General features: G+C 32.9%; 5 protein-coding genes, 1 long non-coding RNA gene and 1 pseudogene across 8 annotated transcripts; 3 read left to right on the top strand and 4 right to left on the bottom strand.

Annotated features, from left to right (window-relative positions):
- The first annotated feature begins 712 nt into the window (after positions 1-712).
- Positions 713-1655, top strand: LOC149495002 (uncharacterized). The gene is made up of 2 exons (XR_016321625.1): positions 713-831; positions 1404-1655. It is a non-coding gene; the product is annotated as an uncharacterized LOC149495002 (long non-coding RNA).
- On the bottom strand, positions 996-4654 carry LOC149495001 (G-type lectin S-receptor-like serine/threonine-protein kinase At4g27290). The gene is made up of 7 exons (XM_089723702.1): positions 3244-4654; positions 2957-3079; positions 2514-2674; positions 2224-2434; positions 1877-2114; positions 1645-1795; positions 996-1476 (listed from the first exon to the last, which is right to left on the bottom strand). The coding sequence occupies exons 1-7, from the start codon at positions 4556-4558 to the stop codon at positions 1171-1173; spliced, it is 2505 nt and encodes an 834-aa protein (XP_089579828.1). The 5' UTR covers positions 4559-4654; the 3' UTR covers positions 996-1170.
- Positions 4655-5912: 1258 nt separating this feature from the next.
- Positions 5913-6666, bottom strand: LOC149495000 (G-type lectin S-receptor-like serine/threonine-protein kinase RKS1 pseudogene; annotated as a pseudogene).
- A 267-nt stretch (positions 6667-6933) lies between these two features.
- On the bottom strand, positions 6934-9145 carry LOC149494998 (uncharacterized). Its single transcript, XM_089723710.1, has one exon. The coding sequence runs from the start codon at positions 8154-8156 to the stop codon at positions 7062-7064; it is 1095 nt and encodes a 364-aa protein (XP_089579836.1). The 5' UTR covers positions 8157-9145; the 3' UTR covers positions 6934-7061.
- On the top strand, positions 8679-9123 carry LOC149494999 (eukaryotic translation initiation factor 1A-like). The gene is made up of 2 exons (XM_089724479.1): positions 8679-8802; positions 8930-9123. Exons 1-2 carry the CDS (start codon positions 8679-8681, stop codon positions 9121-9123), a joined length of 318 nt encoding a protein of 105 aa, XP_089580605.1.
- A 187-nt stretch (positions 9146-9332) lies between the features above and the next one.
- On the top strand, positions 9333-9827 carry LOC149494997 (F-box/kelch-repeat protein At3g23880-like). The gene has a single exon (XM_089724478.1). It carries the CDS (start codon positions 9333-9335, stop codon positions 9825-9827), a length of 495 nt encoding a protein of 164 aa, XP_089580604.1.
- A 493-nt stretch (positions 9828-10320) lies between these two features.
- LOC149494996 (G-type lectin S-receptor-like serine/threonine-protein kinase At4g27290) lies at positions 10321-20365 on the bottom strand. Of its 3 annotated transcripts, none has more exons than XM_089723708.1 (8): positions 20110-20365; positions 13087-14297; positions 12874-13008; positions 12541-12680; positions 12256-12466; positions 11899-12136; positions 11061-11211; positions 10321-10836 (listed from the first exon to the last, which is right to left on the bottom strand). In XM_089723708.1, exons 2-8 carry the CDS (start codon positions 14255-14257, stop codon positions 10531-10533), a joined length of 2352 nt encoding a protein of 783 aa, XP_089579834.1. In that variant the 5' UTR covers positions 14258-14297; positions 20110-20365; the 3' UTR covers positions 10321-10530. The 3 variants fall into 3 exon arrangements, with proteins under 3 accessions (XP_089579834.1, XP_089579835.1, XP_089579833.1); XM_089723709.1 differs by lacking the exon at positions 20110-20365 and adding an exon at positions 14883-15173; XM_089723707.1 differs by lacking the exon at positions 20110-20365 and having other exon boundaries at positions 13087-14840.
- Positions 20366-20517: the final 152 nt, after the last annotated feature.

Raw genomic sequence — 20517 nt, 5'->3', positions numbered from 1 at the left:
TTTTTTTTTTTTTTTTAAGGGCTAACATAGTTATTAGAATAAGCGAACTCATTTTTTATACAAATGGGTTTCAACATCCACTTGCTTATAAGCTCATGTCAGTCACATGAATTTTAACATGATATTAGCAAATTGCAGAAAATTAATGATATTTATCAGTGAATATATAATTTTAACCCCAATTTGATAAAAGAAAATGTATCATTTTGAATTTTAAAATGTTTCATTTTAGTCTAAAAACAACATTTTTTTAAGGTTTTTGGTTGTTATAAGAAAAATATTTATAGTTAACGCTATTTGTAGAATAATAATTTTACTTTTTTTTAATTATTCAATAAATATTTAATCGATCTAATTTTATAAATTAAGTTATTTAATAGATCAAATAAAATATATTTTATAAGTTAAAGCATTAAATGAGTTAACGTATATGTCATTGAAGATTATATTTATTGGTATGCGATTTTTGTATATGATCTATAGGTTTTCAATATTTAAATTTTTAATATTTGAAATATCATTGAAGATTATATTTATTTTGGTCAAAATATGTCTCTGGATAAGAAAAATATATAAAACAAATTAATTAATGATGTAAATTTGCAAATGCTCTGCCGTTGTATTGTACACGCGGTTGTTAGACGAGTACTCGAATGCTTGTCGTATATTACAAAAGTACCATAATTCACACAGGAAACGCCATGTCGTCCCTTTGTAAAAGGCCGCCGATAAGAAACGTACTATCCATTCCAGTGCCAACTTCGAAACTGAATCAGGGCCACAAACAAGTCACAGAGAACAGCAGTTTTTCATTTTCACGGAAGTTGCTGGGTACGCAATAAAACTAATTTTCCTTCATTTCTATTGTTTCCTTTGCTGTCTGTTAAACTATGGTTCTTCTCTCTCAATTTCTTCCTCAATTCTCCAATTGAGCAATAGAGTATAGACATTGTTATGCTTAACAAATTGTACATTTAGTAAAGTAGAATTCAAAGTGAGATCACAAAATCATTGCGTAATTACAATTATTGTCTGATTAATTCTGCAATGAGTACACAAATACTTGCTCTACTGCTCTACTTTCAATATGATCTTCACTAAAATGAAACTCAAATTGCTGTGAAAACTACAATGGCTGAATTTTCCCTTTCAACTTCAAGAAATGAAACCCTACCTAGCATCTAATTCTGTTATAGTAATTTCATTAGCAGAGTAAGAATGATTCTTGCTTGATGAAGTGTCTTTGTCAAATGGAGTCCTTTCCATGAAAAAGCCAGGTTGTTTGGGTTGAGCCAATGGATTCTCACTGTTTAACATTACTACCACTGATGACATGTTTGGCCTATCTTCTGGTTTTTGTTGCACACATAACAGAGCTATATTAATGCATCTTACTATTTCAGATAGAACGTATGAATCTGCTAAATTTTCATCAATTAATTCCAATGGTGTCCCTTTTGTCCACAGCACCCATGCCTGCAACAAATCAAAACTATGTAAGTAAAGGGTTTCGTCCATTTAAACAATAAAAACATCTTATGCTAATGTGCTTTGGCTTACTGGTACCGGAGTTGTCCCCGGTGCTGTGAATTTGTATGTTCATTTGATTTATGGAACTGGTGTTATGGAATTGTAAATGCTTACATGTCCTAGAAGGTTGAGGTTGTGGTCTGGATGAGAAAATGCTCTATTTCTTTTTCCACTCAATATCTCCAAAACCAAAACGCCAAAGCTGAAAACATCAGATTTCACAGAGAAAAGTCCATCCACTGCATACTCCGGAGACATGTAGCCACTGTGAAATTATATCAATTAGGAAAAAGTTGTTGAGACATGAAAATATCAATTAGAGAACAAGCAAAGTTTGGATACTAACTATGTCCCAACCACTTTTTGTGTATTTGCTGAGGTTTGATCTAGTCCAAATGTTCTTGCGAGTCCAAAGTCTGAAATTTTTGGATTCAAGTCACTGTCTAGTAAAATGTTGCTGGCTTTTAGGTCTCTGTGAATGATTCTCAGTCTAGAATCTTGATGAAGATAAAGAAGTCCTCGAGCAATTCCACTAATAATGTGCATCCTCTTATTCCAGTCTAATAATTTGCTTCTTGTTTGATCTGATCAAATTTCTCACACATGTTAGTGTAATTAATAAGTGATAGGCTGTTAGAAAATTTTTTTTTTTTTTTTTTTTTTTTTTTTTTTTTTATGTTGATAGGTTCATACCGAAAATAAAGCAGTCCAAGCTTTTGTTGTGCATGTATTCATAGATTAACATTTTTTCATCGTCGTCAATGCAACAACCAAGAAGTTTTACAAGATTACGATGCTGAAGTTTAGCAATTAATATCACTTCATTTTTGAACTCGTTCAATCCTTGGCCAGAACTTTTTGAAAGCCTCTTCACTGCTATTTCTTGCCCCTCTAACAATGTACCCTAGATCATTATCGTAGAGCTTGAGTATGTAGTTTTTATGTTAGAAAATATAAATATGCACGAAATTAATTTATATTACCCTGTACACAGGTCCAAAACCGCCTTCTCCCAGCTTGTTGCTATGTGAAAAGTCATTAGTGGCATTTGCTATTGTGGTCAAATCAAACATTGGCAACTCCATATCATCATCTTTCTTGCCTTGACTCGTCTCGTTTCTCATGCCTCTTTTCTTTTCAATCCCTGAAATGATACAAGATAGTCAATAGGACTTGAATAAAAATGGGTAAGGTCACGTTACTCCCTTGCCGGAAAAAAAAAAATCTCATTCCATCTCAAACATAAATAAATAAATAAAATAACATAATATAACATAACATAAATAAACAAAGTACTTATGAGCTAAGTAGTTGTATTCTATACTAATATTATTATGAGCTTTGATAATTCTGCAGTAAAATATAAGAAATGGGATGTATTAATATTTGTATATCAACTTTAATGGTGTATGATCAGTTTGCTTACTGCGATTTCTCTGATTTCTCCACCATAGGCAATAGGCTGTTATCAGGCTAATGATAAATATCACGGCTCCAGCAATAACTCCTGCTACCTTCTTAGCAGAGGAATTTTTCTTATCAAAATTATCTGGAAAGCATGTAGGTATATATAGTCAAGGGAAAGATTTCCGAGTTTCAGACAGATAGCTATTGAATTAGAACATTTCATATATAGATCTTTAGCAGATATAACTGGTCCAAAACTAGAGAAGGCAAAACTCAGGAAGGAGGAAGAATTATTTAATGACATACCTAGTTCTGAAGCTGCCACCTTTATGTAGAGGTCTTGCCCTCCAACTGGTAGTTCTCTTATATCAATTAATTCATTAAGCCAAATCAAGCAGCCACTTCCGCCTCCTCTTATATCTAAAGTTGCATATGCGGTGCACGAGCAGTTTCTTAGACACACGTCCGCACATTCTTTAAGGCCGATAGTCCTGTTGTACCAAGTAGAAGATGTGTCTGGCAGTTTAATCCCTGGATGCCTTACAAACCCATCGTTGTTACTGCAATTGAGTGGAGTCCTTCGAACACATCCATCTGACCAAAGTAGCATGTTCCAATCTTTTGGAGTCTTGGGTATAAACCCTTCCAGACATGAACATACTGGATTGTTATTTATCTCACAAGTAGCATATGCACCACAAAAGCCATAATTTTCACACTGATCTGTCTGTGCTGTAGCTATAATCACCCAATCATTTATGCGATCACTCCAGGAGAAACGTTGCAATAAGCCTGATGGACTTATTGTATATCTTGCAAAAAGTGATCTGTTTAGAACATCATACCGGAAATATACCTCTCTCTCATTCATTTCAAATTCATATGTGAAGATAGGATCAGGTCTTAATACGGGTGTACCTGTGAAACGCAGGCCATTCCACGATCCTGATCTGTACTGTATATCATTATCTTTTCTAATTAACATTTGTGGATACCCATGAAGATCTAAATGCACAGAAAATTGTCCCTGTGCAGGATCATCACTGCTTTTCCAAGACGACTGAAATGACTCATGTCCCGTTACTAAGTTGGTACCAAATTTCATTCCTGGTAATACTGTTTGTGTAGGATAATCGTAACTCTGCCATAAAAAATTCTCCGAGTTACTATCATTTGCTTCTCTTACGACAAAATTTCCATTGTCGAATAGCTCTGCAACTGGACTTTTGGCTATTGCTGACGTGTTTGATGACCAGACAACATGGTTTGTGCCATTAACAAGGATAAGATTTCCTTGGCCAGTGATATTTAGAGTCCCTACAGTATCAGAAATTGGAGTTTCTCTATTTGCCACCCAAACAATTGTTCCTGAAGATATCTTCTTGTACCATAAACCCAAGTATCGAACTTTTGGATCTGTAAGACTAAAAAATCCAAGTTCAAAAGTTTGGTTAGGTGAAAGAAGAGTATTTCCATCTCTTAAAGGTTTGTTTGGAGTAATAGTGTCTAGTACAGTACCAGTACAGGTTCTAGTTAAGATGGAGAAGAATAAAAGTATGGCAAAGCTTGAACTTGCCATTACTAATGAATTTGATTTTCTGGTTCTAAAACCCAGGAACATATAATAAATGAAGAAGTGGGTAAGCAAAGAAAATGAGACCAGAAACCAGTTACTAATTTCTCCATTGACGATTAGTCTTTGTTGAAAAGGAAGTAACTACGAAAGCTATAGTCAGTAGGGATATCAAATTGGTCAGCAAGACTTAAACTTTTCTTGTCGGTCATCACACGAAATAACTGGTGCTTTGACATTGTACACGAAATAATAATTATTTGCAGCATATGACCCTCCATCTATAATTTCACCTTACCAGAGGAAGCTTCGAAGGTGCGTTGACTTTTCTTTCCTCCTTTTATTTCACTTTGAGATTTTAATTCTTAGGTATTTCATTTTTTTTAGGATTAAAGTTTATCTTCATATCAAATGATTGGCATACAGAATTTATTTATGATTTTTAATTTTTAAAACAAGCTAACATATAAAATATAAAACCATTCAAAAAAAAATGATATGAGGGTTTAGATATATAGATAATCATTTGAAATGAATATGGGTTTGGATTTGAGTTTCAAGTAAATTATCAAAATTTATTGTGTAAATAATTTTTTTTTTTCAAAGGGACTAATATCCAAATGTATCTTGATATATTTTTTTTGCTATCAAGTAAACTAAATTTCGTTTATGTTAATTTCATATACCATCAAAGTGAACCAAAATACGTTAATGTTGATCAAATATAGTCAATTGATAGCAAGTCTAGTTTTAAAATAATTGGTGTTTTAATATTTACTTTATTGTGAATTTATTGCTTAATCATTAGATAAATAGATAACTGATCTATTTTTTATTTAATTAAGAAGCTCGATAGATTGAAAAAACACTATAACCTATAAATCAAGAATAACTTTCTCTCACTCATGAAATTAGTGGAAAAGAACTCGAATTAATAGAAAGATCCGTTAAATCACACGTGATTAGCACATAACAAGCCTATTTGGAAAAAGCAAATAAAACACAATCAATAAATCACACATCATTAGCACATAATCAGTGGAGTAATCTTTTCGCAAATGCTTCTTGGATCAAGTAGATTCACATTTATTGTGAGTCAATGTGTTTTCAACAAGATTAAAAATCTTTAATACCTTTAACTATTTTTGGAAGTAAAATCTTTTTTTTTTTTTCTCTCATTTCATTTTCATTTCTCTCACCTTATCTAGTTGGCGAACAATTTTCTTAGATGGAGTAATCATATGGTGAAACTTCATCAAAGAGCCAGTGGCCCATTAGTCTTACTTGTGGTGCCCAAGAAACGTTCAGTGGATTTGACCAAACTTGGCTATGTTCGCAACAAGATAAAATCGTTGACTTGACTTATATGAACCTTTGTTTGCCTCCGGAGTACAGCGAGGATCTAATGAGTAGAGACCGACGTAACTTCATTTGTTTTGCCTTGGTTTGGCCACAGCAAATGTTTAAAATCTGAAATTTTAGGGTTCATGTCCTTGTCCAATAACAAATTACTTGCTTTGAGATCTCTATGAATAATCCTTACCCTAGAGTCTTGATGGAGGTAAAGAAGCCCTCTAGCAATTCTATCAATAATGTGAATGCGCTCAGGCCAGTCGAGAAGTTTGCTCCTTGTTTGATCTAATCCATTCTTTATCAAAGTTGGTAAAATGTCTAACTAAATAAACATATAAGAAGGAATAAAATAGTGAATGAAAATAAAATGTGTGGTTAAAAGAGAGAGAGAGAGAGAGAGAGAAACCAAAAATGAAATAATCTAAGCTCTTGTTAGCCATGAATTCATAGATCAACATTTTCTCTTCATTTTGAATGCAGCAACCAGGAAGTTTACAAGATTTCTGTGCTGAAGTTTAGAGGCCAAAATCACTTTATTTTTGAACTCTGTCATCCCTTGTCCCCAACCTTTTAAAATTCTTTTCACTGCTATTTCTTTCCCATCAGTCAACATACCCTGCAAAACCATTATTTACAGAAATTAAGATGCTGGAGACATGTAAATAGTGAATTTATCTTACACATGCAAATATTAATGTTACCTTGTAGACAGGTCCAAAACCACATTCCCCCAGCTTGTTATTGCTTGAAAAGTTGTCTGTAGATCTGACTGTGGTAGTCAAATCAAATATGAGCAGCTCCATGTCCTCTTTTCCCTTCATATTTTCTATTTCCTGCATTTGACTGCCTTTCTTGTTTTCTGAAATAGTTATAATCATTGATGATTGAATATATTTTCTTTAGTTAATGCTTTTTTTTATGAGAAAAAAATTTTTTTTATGATTAAAATCCGAGAAAAACTTAACATAGCTAAATATTAAAATTTAGGGCATTAGGTCTCTCTAATACATTCATCCTAGCTCAGAAATGTCTGATGGCCCCTCTAATACGCTCATTCTAACTCGGAAATATTAAATGAAAAAATCTGGTAAACTATACATCAGTTTTTTGCTATATTACATTGAACCTCAAGATATAATTACAATTTTAGCTGTAAGGTACAGTTGAACAAGATAGTCTCGAGTAATATTTATCCTTCTTATAATTGGTGAGTAGTTGTTCCTGCCAACAGTTGCAATGAATAGGCTCGAGATCGTCTATCCAACTTCTTTTCACTAGATCTTTTTTCTTCTGCTTCTCGCCTCCTTTTCTGCTGCACAAAGGCTGTGTATCCAGCACCAACATTAGCAGCAGATACAATTGCTGCATGGGCTGCTGCTGTAGCTAAAGAATCCTGCCCATTAGTTGGCAGAGGATTTCTCCCATCACCATCCACCTTATCCCATTTTGACTTCTTGTTCTGTCTAACATCCCGAGCAGCAGCATCAGCTGCAGTTGATGCAGAATGTAACCCGCTAGCAGCAACTACTGGAATAGGCAAGTTAAACTTTGTTGGGGGAATGACCTGTCCAAGCTGAGTTCCTCCGGAAATAAATTCAACCTTAGGACACTTCTTTAGCTCTTGCTCCTTCCTCTCCTTTTCACGTCTCATATCAGCTTCTATTTCATCGTAGAAGTCGCTTTTGTCATATCCATGAGGGTCAAACACATCTTTACTGAAGCAGGATCCTGTCTGATCGATATCTTGATACCTCACTGCATGCAACAAGAAATCAGGGTTCCTGTAATCCTTTCTATTTCGAACTTCTGCATTGAAGCTTCTCCCAGTCCTTTTTAATTGAAAAAATTTACATATTTTCCTCTGAAGCTCATCTGGACACTTGTCTATTGGTGGTGGGGGAAGAAATTTATCCAATGGATCAACATTTTTAGTAGGAACATCAGTAGTATCATCATTTTCCACAGCTTCTGATTGATCAGCAATAGTATTCATTTCATCAGGTTGTTCTAGGTGCTCAGATGATTGAGGAGTTGCTTGAACACTAAGTGTTAAAACCTGGACACTTCCTAGAGGTGTTCTTTCTTGGCTATCACCATTAGCAGTTTGAATCTCCTCAACAAATTCCTCTTCATCGGATTCAGGAGACATGGCAACTTCATCATGAGCATAATCTACAATGGTAACCATTGCATCGCTCACTGAATCATCAAGATCCTCCATATCTTCATCGTCTTCATCGAAGTACATGGAAAGTAAAGCAATTCCTTCGTATGGTTTCTTCATCGACGCCATATCTTCACCGTTGATCTTTGGGCAAACTTGTGGAAATTTTATTAAAAACTAGTCCGATCCGATTACAATTACCAAAGCACCACCCAAATCCGACTAACAAGCCGTTAATTAAACGAAAACAAGTATACCCGGATAGAGTTTCAGAGTTTTGCTCGATAAGGAGGTATTTCAGACAGAACAGGGATGGCGGCTAGGGTTTCAGAGAGAAGAGAGAGAGACGAAGAAGAAGAAAAAGAGACGGTGGGGGCGGGGCGGGCCGCGCCTTTTAATACTGATTCTATGCACATACAAACATGAACAGAGAATATATATATCAACCATTATATATACCAAAGGGAGCTTGGATTAGTACGTGAGGTTGGATTAATGTTAACAGTTCAACTCCTTTTTGAGGTTGGATTAATGTAAATTAATTCCCAATTGGAGTAGGATAATAAGATTGATTTCTATATGAAGAAAAACATGTAATCACTTCTACGTATTGCCTAGTTTTAGATTACACAAGCAGAAAACAAAGAGAAGATGCCAAAGAATAAAGGAAAAGGAGGCAAGAACTGCAAGAAGGGAAAGAAGTCGAACAAGGAGAAGGATGATAAGCGAGAGCTGATATTCAGAGAGGACGGTCAAGAATACACTCAAGATCTCCGTATGTTAGGCAACCGTCGACTGGAAGCCCTGTGTGATGATGGCATCAAACGGCTCTGTCACATTCGAGGCAAAATGCACAAGAAGGTTTGGATAAACGCCGGTAATATCATTCTTGTTGGCCTTAGGGATTACCAGGACGATAAAGCTGACGTCATCCTCAAATATATTGGCTGATGAGGCTCGTCTCCTGAAGGCTTATGGTGAGTTGTCTGATAATGTCAAGTTGAACGCTGGGATTGATGATAAGGATGGCGATGCCGGCGACGATTACTTCAAATTTGCGCTTGAAGATGATGAACAGAATATTGACAAGATTTAAGGGTTTTTTTTTTAATTAGTGGTTCACCTTTTTAATTTAGATTTAAAAGTAATTAATAGTTTTTATAAAGAGGATGTATTAAACTAAACTATAAATGACTTTGACTTGTAGAAATCCTGAAACAAAAGGACTTCTTGAATCCTAACCAACCTGCAAATAAACGAAAGCTATAAAAGCATCATACAGGACCTCGATCAAACGCATAGACTATGGAACAAAAGCAACCAAAGAGGTGTCTAATGACGACAACAAACGTACCTGAGAGTTTGATCATGGAAGATATACTAACAAAATTACCAGTCAAGTCCTTGTTGAGATTCAAGACTGTATGCAAATCATGGCAATCAACGATCAACGGTTCAAGATTGCTGATTACTCACTTACTTACGAACGAATTTAAATTTATGGAGGATGAAACTCTGGTGATAGAGAATATAAATTCGATGAATTTGGAAGAATTAAGAGATTCTGATTTATATGGGTCATGCAATGGTTTAATATTTGGGGGTCGTGAAGAGAAGAAGTTTTATGTATGCAATCCTGCAACCAGAGAATATAGAGAATTGCCTAAACCTAGCATTGATATTATACTGGACTTTGGCTTTGCTTATGATGAAGCCATTGACGATTACAAGGTCATACTAATATCCTGGGCGAGGGCGAATGAGCTTTCAATCTGTTGCTGTTGCTCCCTCAAGCTTTGACCTCCAGGTTCACATTTTTTCTCTCAAAACAAACACTTGGAGAACTAAAATTCAGAAGTTCAAAGATAAATTTCGTACTCTGAGAAAGGGGTTTTTTTGAATGGGGCTATTCATTGGCTAGCACGCCCTTATTCTTCTGAATTAAGGCGCTCAATTTTGGCCTTTGATTTGTCAGAGGAGAAATTTGCAGAGTCTGTTTGCATTATATGAGGCATGTGGGTACTGAGAAAATAGTGATGAAGGAGGCTTCCTGGACTAAATTCTTGACAGTTTCACGTAAAACAATTTGTGGTGAACCATACCTCTGCCTTAAAAATTTTTTAAACCAGTTTGCTTTCTAAGAGATGGTGAAATATTAGGGATGTTTAATACAGGCGAATTATTGAAGTATAACATTGAAGAACAAAGTTTCAAGGTTATCTCTACCAGTGAGAGTGTGTATCTTCAGGCTCTTCTTTACGATGAGAGTTGTGTTTCACCTTATTGATGACCATGTAATTCTCTCTTTTTATTACTATTTTGTGTATTAGAACATCATACTCAATTCTTTTTCTTTTTTTTTTTTTTACTGTTACAAGTGAAATTTTCAACAATGTATATGTCAAAAGACAGAAAAGATAGAAAATTTAGATTTGGTTAGCAAGGTTACAGAGCTTAGATTTGGTTCAGCAAGGTTACCGACCTTATTGATGTCTACTTCCATCTATCTAGGCTCTATCAATGTAGTAGAGATTTCATTCCTTGACCATTTACCTTCTTTGCTTGAGGAAGATTCTGCTTCAAATGAATTTCTTTCTGTATAAAAACCAGGTTGCTTTGGCTCAGGTAGAGAACTCTCACTCCCTAACATTACGACTACAGCTGACATGTCTGGCCTGTCTGCTGGTGATCTTTGCACGCATAAAAGACCGATATTTATGCACCTTAGGACTTGAGATTCCGAAAAAGAGCTTTGCAACAATGAATCAACCAGTTCTAAAGGCCTTTCTTCCATCCATAATCTCCATCCCTAAAACATTTAGAAGAGTATATGTTAGTCCCAAATACAGCAGTAGTTGGATGCCATTAGATCATTAACTCACAATTCTATATGTCTGCCTGTACGTTGAGTGTCTATAGAAACGCAATGATGATGACAAAAACTTCATTTTCTTGTTACATTGACACAACATTTTATATGGTGCTAGATGAGATGAACTTGAGTTTATTATCATCTTTTTTCTGATTACTTACATGTCCAAGAAGGTTGTGGCCATGATCTGAATGGCAAAATCCTCGGTTTCTCTTTCCGCTAACTATTTCTAGTACTAAAACACCAAAGCTGAAAACATCAGATTTTACTGAGAAATGACCATCAACTGCATACTCCGGCGACATGTAACCGCTGCAATATCATTAGAGATTACAAGAATTAATGTTACACAATGTTAAAATTTAAATCACATCAAGGCAAAAACTAAAAATTCTGAAATAAGGACGTGAAATATGATATTCAGCCTATAGTTTATATTAATGGATACAGAATGATAAAATAATTCAGAGTAATTAGGTATAAGAGAATGGCAGTGGCTCTATATACTTTGTTTTTTGAATAAACAGATCAAATACTTCCACAGTTTCACTAGAACCCACATTCACTTCAGTTCTATCGGAAACATCAAAATCATGAGACTATTTCTAGGCATGCAACATTTATTAGCATCTACTTTAACTATAAGGCAAGGTGCACCTATATCATTATTTTCTGAAACATAAAAATATCCGGGACAGATCCTAAATATTATATGTGGCATCCATAAAAGATTTATGAATCCAAAACTTTAACTACTCCAGTTATTGGAAGGATCCCATTCCTAGACTGGAATTTCAAACGTGAATCAGAAACCAGGTTCAGAGCCAGAGAAAAAATCAACACATAAATTGAATTCTCTAAATACGTAAGGTCAGAGTGGGGGAAGGGGGGGTGCAACCTTATTGCCTCCCACATACACCCATTTGTTGAGGCACTAAACAAAAATGTAAGGTTGATATTAAAGAATAGCTCAAGACACCTATAGAATAGCACACTTACTATGTTCCAACTACTCTTTTTGTTTTCGCCACAGTTTGATCTTTTCCAAATGTTCTAGCCAAGCCAAAGTCTGAAATTTTTGGATTCATATCACTATCTAGTAAAACATTGCTGGCTTTTAAATCTCTATGGATGATTCTCAATCTGGAATCTTGATGGAGATAAAGAAGCCCTCGTGCAATTCCAGCTATAATGTGGAAGCGCATATGCCAATCTAGTAACTTACCCCTCGTTTCACCTATCAGTTTCAAAATTACAGTTAGTTCATTCAGTTATTCAAACCTTAAAAAAGTAAAGAAATTCAGGAACTGATGAAAATAAAATCAAAAAAGAACCATCTCAGTAAAGAGACCTAACCAAAAATAAAAGAATCCAAACTTTTATTGGGCATGTATTCATAGATTAACATTTTTTCATCTCCTTCAATGCAGCAGCCTAGAAGCTTCACAAGATTCCTGTGCTGAAGCTTTGCGATCAATATAACTTCATTTTTGAATTCTTTTCTTCCTTGCCCAGATGTTTCTGAAAGTCTCTTCACTGCTACTTCTTGCCCGTCCAACAGTATACCCTGGAAATCATCACTTGCAAATGTTAGGGTGGCTTTTCTAAGAAGAAAGCACATGTTATGAGCATATTTCTTACCTTGTATACAGGCCCAAAACCACCTTCTCCCAGTTTATTGTTGCTTGAAAAGTTATTTGTGGCATTTTTTATTGTGGTTAAGTCAAAGGTATGTAATTCATTATCACCATGATCTTCTATATCAGTCTGTTCTGTGAATCCTGAAATGATGTGAGAGGTGGATTATGAATTACCACAGTAGTAAACAAAAGGATCAACTTCCTAAAATTCTCAAAATTTTTCATTTCAAAGAAAACACAAATTTATATATTTGGCAACAGAATTTAGCGGCAACAGAATTTAGCGGCATCATGCTGGAGAAAAACAATAGCAGAGATACATAGATTAGTCTACCTTCCTGCAAAAGTTGTTGGTTTCGCATATAGAAGAACAATCCTAATGATAGCATTCCCATGGCTAAAGTGAGGCTGCTGACAATTATTGCAATTTTCCTCTTCTTATTTGATTGTCCTTTTGCCTCAACGGGAGCTGAAAGAACAAGAATGGTTTCACTGCATATACCATAGCTTTATATGCCAAAATTGCAACTCAGGAAAAAGAAACTACCTAGTTCTGAAGCAGCCAATCGTATATACAGGTCTTGCCCACCTTCAGTGAATTCCCTCATGTCAATGAGATTATCAAACCAAAGCAAACAGCCTGATCCTCTAATATCTGAATTTGCATATGCCAAGCATGAGCAATTTCTTCGGCACAATTCCTCACATTCCATCAGGCCTATGCTCTTATCAACCCAGGAAGAAGACGTGTCAGGTAATTTCATTTCTGCATGCTTCTGAAATCCATCACTATGGCAGTCCAGTTGAGTCCTTCTGACGCACCCATCCGACCAATCTGATGCTTTCCAATCTGTTGGAGATTTGGGTACAAACCCTTCCAAGCACGCACATACAGGATAGTTATTGATGTTGCAGCTTGCATATGGACCACACAATTGGTAAGTGTCACATTGATCTGTTGGCACTCCAAAGAATAGTGTCCAACTCTGTGTTCGATCAATCCAAACATACCGGTTGAGACCACCTTGTTCACTCAGTATCAGCCTTGAAACAATTGAGCTATTTTTAAGCTCATAGGAATAATATATCTCGTGTTCATTGGATACATACATAAAATTAAACAACGGATTTGGTTTCAGCTGAGGACTCCCGGTAAACTGAAGGCCATTCCATGATCCACTTCTAGTGTGTACTGTATCTCCCTTCATGATAAAAAGCTGAGGAACGCCACCAAGTTTTATCAAACATGAAAAATCACCCATAGATGGATCATCTATGCTCTTCCAAGAAGTTAAAAATCTATTCATACGTGTATCAAGATTCCATCCAAGTTTCATATCCGGTAACAAGGTGTCATATGGAAAATCAAAACTCTGCCATAATATATTCTCAGGGTTGCTACCATTACCATCTTTGACGACAAGATTTCCTGAATCTAAGAGCTTTGCAACTGGATTCTGTGTACTTCTCGATGAATTAGATGACCAAACTGTACCATTTGTGCTGTTCAGAACGATGATGGATCCTTCTTCATTGACTTGTAGAACTCCTGATGTGCTCAAAAATGGAGTTGCTCTGTTAGCTACCCATATAACTGTCCTGATTGGTATTCTCCTATACCAAATTCCCAAGTATATCCTGCTACTTGAATTATCTGGGCTGAAGAATCCGAGCTCAAAGGTTCCATCTGCTGAAATCAGAGTGTCACCATCCTTCATGGCTTGACCTGGGATTATACTGTCTTGTGCGAGGGAGATTCTTAAGATGGACAACAAAAAGTAGAATAAAGACTTTGTAAAACCCATTACCAAGTCGTAGAAATTGCATCAAGAATGAGGGAAATGCTGTAAAATAATACCTATGGTCCATAAAAAGGCATCCTTTTTAATCTCAAATTGAACATACGAGGACAAAGAAGTATAAATATTCATAGGTGATGCACAAATTGAGAAAACAGAGCATTTATACTTTTTTTTTTTTTTTTGAGCCAATATAGTAAAATAATTAATGATATCAAATAGATTTTACTTGTTCTTGCAGTGTATTTTACTAAGAAGGGAGAAGAAGTAGTTTTTTTTGCTATTACTATATTACAAGTAGCGTTCTTGTGTATATATATATATATATATAACTGCACAGAACATTTGCATCTTATGTAAACAGACAAAATGTCGCTACAAGACTTACGACTATAAGACCGAGTAATACCCACAAGCCCTTTGGAGCAATTTATCGAACATTTGGTCGGTATCATATAATCAATCACAAAGGCAATTCGACACCCTTAAATTGACCAATATCATAAACATCATTTAGCATGAGCAATAATCACAAGTAAATTACCATGAATCCTCTGATTATTTTTTGGGCTTATCTTCTTTTTTTAACTTTAGTCCATTTTATTCTTTCATGCGTGGAGATTTCAGATAGTATCAAAAAATCGAAAGATCTTAAATATTTCTGCCTCAGAATTAATTCTTAAAGCAACAAACCCAATTCCATTTGACGACTACGTCTAGAAATTAGGCAATCAAAAGTCAAGGAAACTTTAGCTGAAAGGTAATCATTTTTGCTTGGTTGGTTGACTTTTGGCGCCAATGACAAAGACCAACGGAAAAAACGTCCTTTTACTTGGGCGTTTGATGCTGGGGCCCACTAAACTCTCTGTTTTTCTTTTTCACATTGTGAAATTTATATTTTTTTTTTCATTTTAATTGTTTATCTTTTTAAATTCATTTTAATTTTTTTAGGGTAAATACTTCTTTTCATTTTAAATAATTCTATTATAAATAATCAAGTCAATTTGATATAATGTCTGTAAGAGTGATTTAGTGGCATAAATATACACTTAAATTTATTATAATATTTTGAAAGAACCGAGTTTATAAAAAAAAATCCATAAATGTTTGATAAAAAATTCTAAAAAATTTAAAATTTTAGAAGTCAATCACCTCAGCCAATTTCTCTTTGGCAGCGTTCGATACAACTTTTTAAGTAGTTTTATTTTTTATAATGTTTGATAATATGGAGTTTGAACTAATTTTTACATGTTAAGGTAGTGTTTTATAAAGCACTAACTTGTAATTAGTAGAAACCATTAAACATTGCAAAAAAAGAAAAAAAAATACAATTAGTAGAATCTAAAATTAAACATCATAGTGTAGAAAAGAATAGCTTATTTGTTTTTACTTAGCTTTTAAGGTTTTCACCAGTTCAAAACTCTATTTTTATTGAAGTCTATGACAACTATTAATCACCCTCTCTTTGAAAACCTAAAATCTTGCTTCTCTTCTTTTACTGGAAGCCACCAGTGAGCTCTCACTAATGGTCACCCCTTTTTTTTTCTTTGGCTTTTTTTACAAATAATGCTCAGATCTGTTCACAGATTTGAGTTATTGTCACTCATATATTGAGATTTTGTATTTAGATCTAGTTCTGAGTTATTATTATTACTATTATGGTGGTTTTTTTCTAGCGTATTTTATTATTTGGATAGTTATGCAGAAAGAAGTTCATATCTCATTTCCAATAAAAGGAAGAAATTTGAAGGTAATCATATCGGACTTATAAAAAAACCATGGAGTCGACCAGTGGCCATGAATAGCCACCAAGTGAAGCAAACGATTACCTATGGCACAAATATTATATTCTGTCAATTTGATCAGATACTTCAAATCAAAATTGTGTTTTTTTATTTTTTGTATAATTGATTTATTATTAGGCTTCTTATACAAAAATATAGAAACGTATTGATCTGTATTCTAATTTCCAATTAATGAAATTCTAATTTGATTTTTCTCAAAAAAAAAAAAAAAAAATTAAACATCATAGATGAAACTCCAACACTGGCTTGTAACTTCTTCAATTTGAATTCTTGTCTTCCAGACAAGAAATTAAGGATTATAATTCGAATAGTATGCTTCCATTCCAAAATTTTCTTAACCAAACCAAAGTACGAAGTAATTGCAATTGTTATATCACCCTTGCTTTGTAGAATTTATTTATAAATTTAAATTTGTGTTTGGAATTAAAAATCAATTCTACAAACTCAATTTTATATAACTGAATATGACTAAACTAAATTCTATTAAAATGGATAGAATTCAAATAAATTTCACTAACACTTAAATATCTAAAATTGAGTTGCATATTTAAAATTTTTATACACTTTTGTTAAATTTAATTCAATTATATATTATTCTATAGAATTAAATTTATAAAATTAGATCTCTATTTTTTCATTTTAAATTAAAAAATAAATTATATAAAATTTTATGTATTCCAAAAAGGGAGGTAACATATTGTATATAATTTGACTATAAGTAAGGCATTTGGAGAAATGGACAAGGAAAATCAGAGTAGAAAGGGTCTAAATTGTCACGCTTGACAAATAAATTATATTTTGAATTTATAGTGATTCAATTAAAAATTCTCCAATTAGAAGATTAAAGTAGACTTACGAAAAATTTTATTTTAAAGCATACAAAACATAATTGCGAGAATGCGTTTCACATTTCTCAATCTCATTAACATTATATTTTCTGTTGCTATTTTGATGACTTTTAACTTGATTGTGATTAATTATTTTATTAATAGGTAAGAAAAAGTGATTACAAATCATTGCCCTAAACTTCTAAAATTTTTATTCAATAAAAAAAATCATAATTTTGTGAGTCATAGATTGAAATGACACAGTTCAAGCTAGAATTTTTTTTTTTAAATTGTTATTTAAATTAATTAAACAACGTAAGCTATATATATATAATTAATTTGATAAAATAAAAAAATGGCTAAAATTCTAAAAATAGGTAAGGTACAAAATTTTCACTATCGTCTAAGCTGATTTTTATGAGTCTAAAGGTTATTTTGCGAAAAGTTTTGTAAATATCATTGTTTTTTAAAATTAGTTTTAGATTTATAAAAATAAAATCATTTAAAAATTATATACATTACCTAAAATCGACTGTTAATAATAGTAATGTGGAATGAGCCATTGATCTCTATATATAGATGTACAAGCTACTCGAGTATTCTCTAACAGATTTGAACAGAGGAAAAAAAAAATTTTCAACCTGTTTTTCTTTTTATAAATTGATTTTGAAATAATTAAATAATAAATTTTAATATGTGATATATCTTGCATTGAACGGTTTAAATTTAAGATTCAATTATCTTAATTACAATTCATATTCTAATTATTGTTGATAGAAATCCCACATATGAGTTTGCTCCACTCAGTTGATAGATTCATATTTAAGTTTGTGACACATACAAAAAAAGAATATGTAAATAATTTTATTTATCCATATAAAAGTGCATTTCAATAAAAAAAAAGATTAATACTAATTAAATATGAAACCTAGATCTAAAAATATTTAAATGACTTTTTACATATGAAATAAATTAATTATGTTTGCTTGTTATAATGAACAATTGAAAAATAAAATACATAACTTATTTTCACCATGCATTAGATTTAAATAATTTAACTATTAGGTTAATGCATTTAATAAAAATTTCAAAAATATCAATTCTTACTTCAAAACAAACCATTTCAAATTTAACAAATAATTAATTTTATTTTAAATTCATAAAAAATTTTTATAATTCTGAAATTTTAATCATCAAAGTTGTAAATCTCTCTTTCTATATATTCATATTTCTATTTTTATTTCACTCAATGTAACACCCGCCGCCCAGTTCCGAGAGACCCGACAGCGGATGCCACATTTGGTACCGGAAACACTGTCTTAACTTAACTTATAAATCATAAAATTAAATTATGAATTATAAGTAATTGAGTATTCACAAGATTAGCGAGTAATAATAATTTTTTTTATATATAATCATTTCATTTCATTTTTCTCATTCGTTTAAAATATTTTCCAAGGGATTGCATATACTTAGGAGAAAAAGAAGTAGATAGGTTTTCATAACTTATTCATAATGGCCTTAGGTCGCCAACCTTTTCATACATATAGAGCGCGTCCGCCTTAACATAAGACACCCACGTGCCTAGCATATGATCATAGCTCTTATCATAATTGCATCAAATGCCGAGCATGATCATCATACATAATAAATTCAAATCACGCATTAAATTCACACCAAGTATATTAGAGCCCAAAATCCTTGTTTTAATTCTTAATTCATAATACTTCTCATAAAACTTGTCTTATTCTTTAGTCTTCTTAAATTCATAATGTAAGCTTACTTTAGAACGTAATTCATAAAAATTTTATACTTAAACATAATTACTTAACATAGAAAATTTCTTATCATATGAAATCATACATGTAAGCTTACTTTAGAACTTAAGTGACTCATGAAAATTTCATACTTAAACATAATTACTTAATATAGGAAATTTCTCATAAATTATTTTTCTTTTAAAAGTTTCGTAAAGTCATAATGAAATTTATCATAAGAAATTTCTTATCATATAAAATCATACTTTCCTTATTCAAAATTCAAAGCACATACACCTTAAATACCCATTTATATCCATTTAAACATATCCACAATAATTATGTCTTATTTTTATCAAATAAATCCTAAAAAAATAAAAATAATCAAGAGAAACTTCCTCACACCCGATTCTTACGTACTTTTATCTAAATAAATCTATGATTCAAGGCATAGGGAATTTCCAGCATTAAAATAATCTTGACCTTTGCTGAGTTTATAAGACATAACTTGAGTTATAGGTCTCCAAATTGAATGAAATTAGATTCATTAGAAAGCTAAGACAAAATTTTACAAATGTTATAAAAGGACCACAGCCCAGATCAATCTGTAAGATGGTAAAAAAGGCTAGGAACACAGACCAACAGTCCAGACCCGATTCAGCAGAACCAAGTCCAATGTTTATTAAATTCCTACTTAACCAGACACTCAAATTAAACCAATCCAAAACCAGGGAAGTCTAAAGACACAGGACAACAACTCTCTTGAAGAACTCAGAACATAATCTTGTCATTATAGTGGTCAAAATGGACACTCAATTTAGTGATGCATGTGGCCCGACATGACAGAGTCAGTTTGGGTGTTTCAGCCATAAGTTGAGTTATATCTATCCAAATTGGACACAAGAGGATGGGTTGGAAAGCTAAGAAGTAGACCTACATCTTTCATGAAGGACTCAGACACAAATGGAAAATAGAAATGGTTGAAAACTAGTCCTTAATCTCACCCAATAACACTTTTTCCCAAATTCAGCTTAATTTAACCATGAAAAGAACATGAAAGACAAAGATACAAGGTAGAGATTTCTACCACATACTAAATACTCATCAAACATCATCCTAAGAGCATAAACCAACAAAGAATAACAAGAAAATTTAGGGCCTTATTCATCAATAGATTCTGCCACTCTTGGAAGATGAAGAAGAAAATGTTTTCCTCATCAATTCAACATATAGGCATGCTTAGAAATCTCCCAAGAACACATTTATACCACCAAAGTTCAATAATCAAATCATTTCATATAAAATTTCCAATTTTCACAAAATAGTATAAACTTTACAAAATCAAAAATTTTAACAAAGTAATTGTGTTTATGAACACTAACCTTAAACATAAGCTCTAACAAGCTTAATAAAACTCTTGAAGCCTTTCTTTTTGGTAGAAAGTTCTCCACCCTTTGGCTTAAGTGGTAACTCTCCAAATTACTTGAAATTATTCACCAAAAATTACTTCTCAAGCTTTAATCTCAAAGATTAATTAATTAAATCAAGTTTAATGGTGTAAATTTGGTGAATTTAGTAAGTAGAAGTGAAGAAAAAACAAAAAAGAGAAGAAGAGAGGAAGTTGGCGTTGGAAATGGAGGAGAAGAAGAAGAGAAAGTGGTTGCTCAATAATTGGAGTTGACTTATAAAGCAACTAAAGTCTTTTCCCATAATTGGATGGCTAAGATTAAGTCAAAAGTGATCTCATCTAATGGCTAAAAATATTCTCCAATTAAATTCCTTCAAAATAT

This window comes from Jatropha curcas, chromosome 7, assembly GCF_041381405.1.
Source record: "Jatropha curcas cultivar XTBG-Jc1 chromosome 7, XTBG_Jcur_1.0, whole genome shotgun sequence".
In the NCBI taxonomy this organism is placed as follows: domain Eukaryota; kingdom Viridiplantae; phylum Streptophyta; class Magnoliopsida; order Malpighiales; family Euphorbiaceae; genus Jatropha; species Jatropha curcas.
The sequence above is the reverse complement of the archived record's forward strand: the minus strand, read 5'-3'. Positions and strand labels throughout refer to the sequence as shown.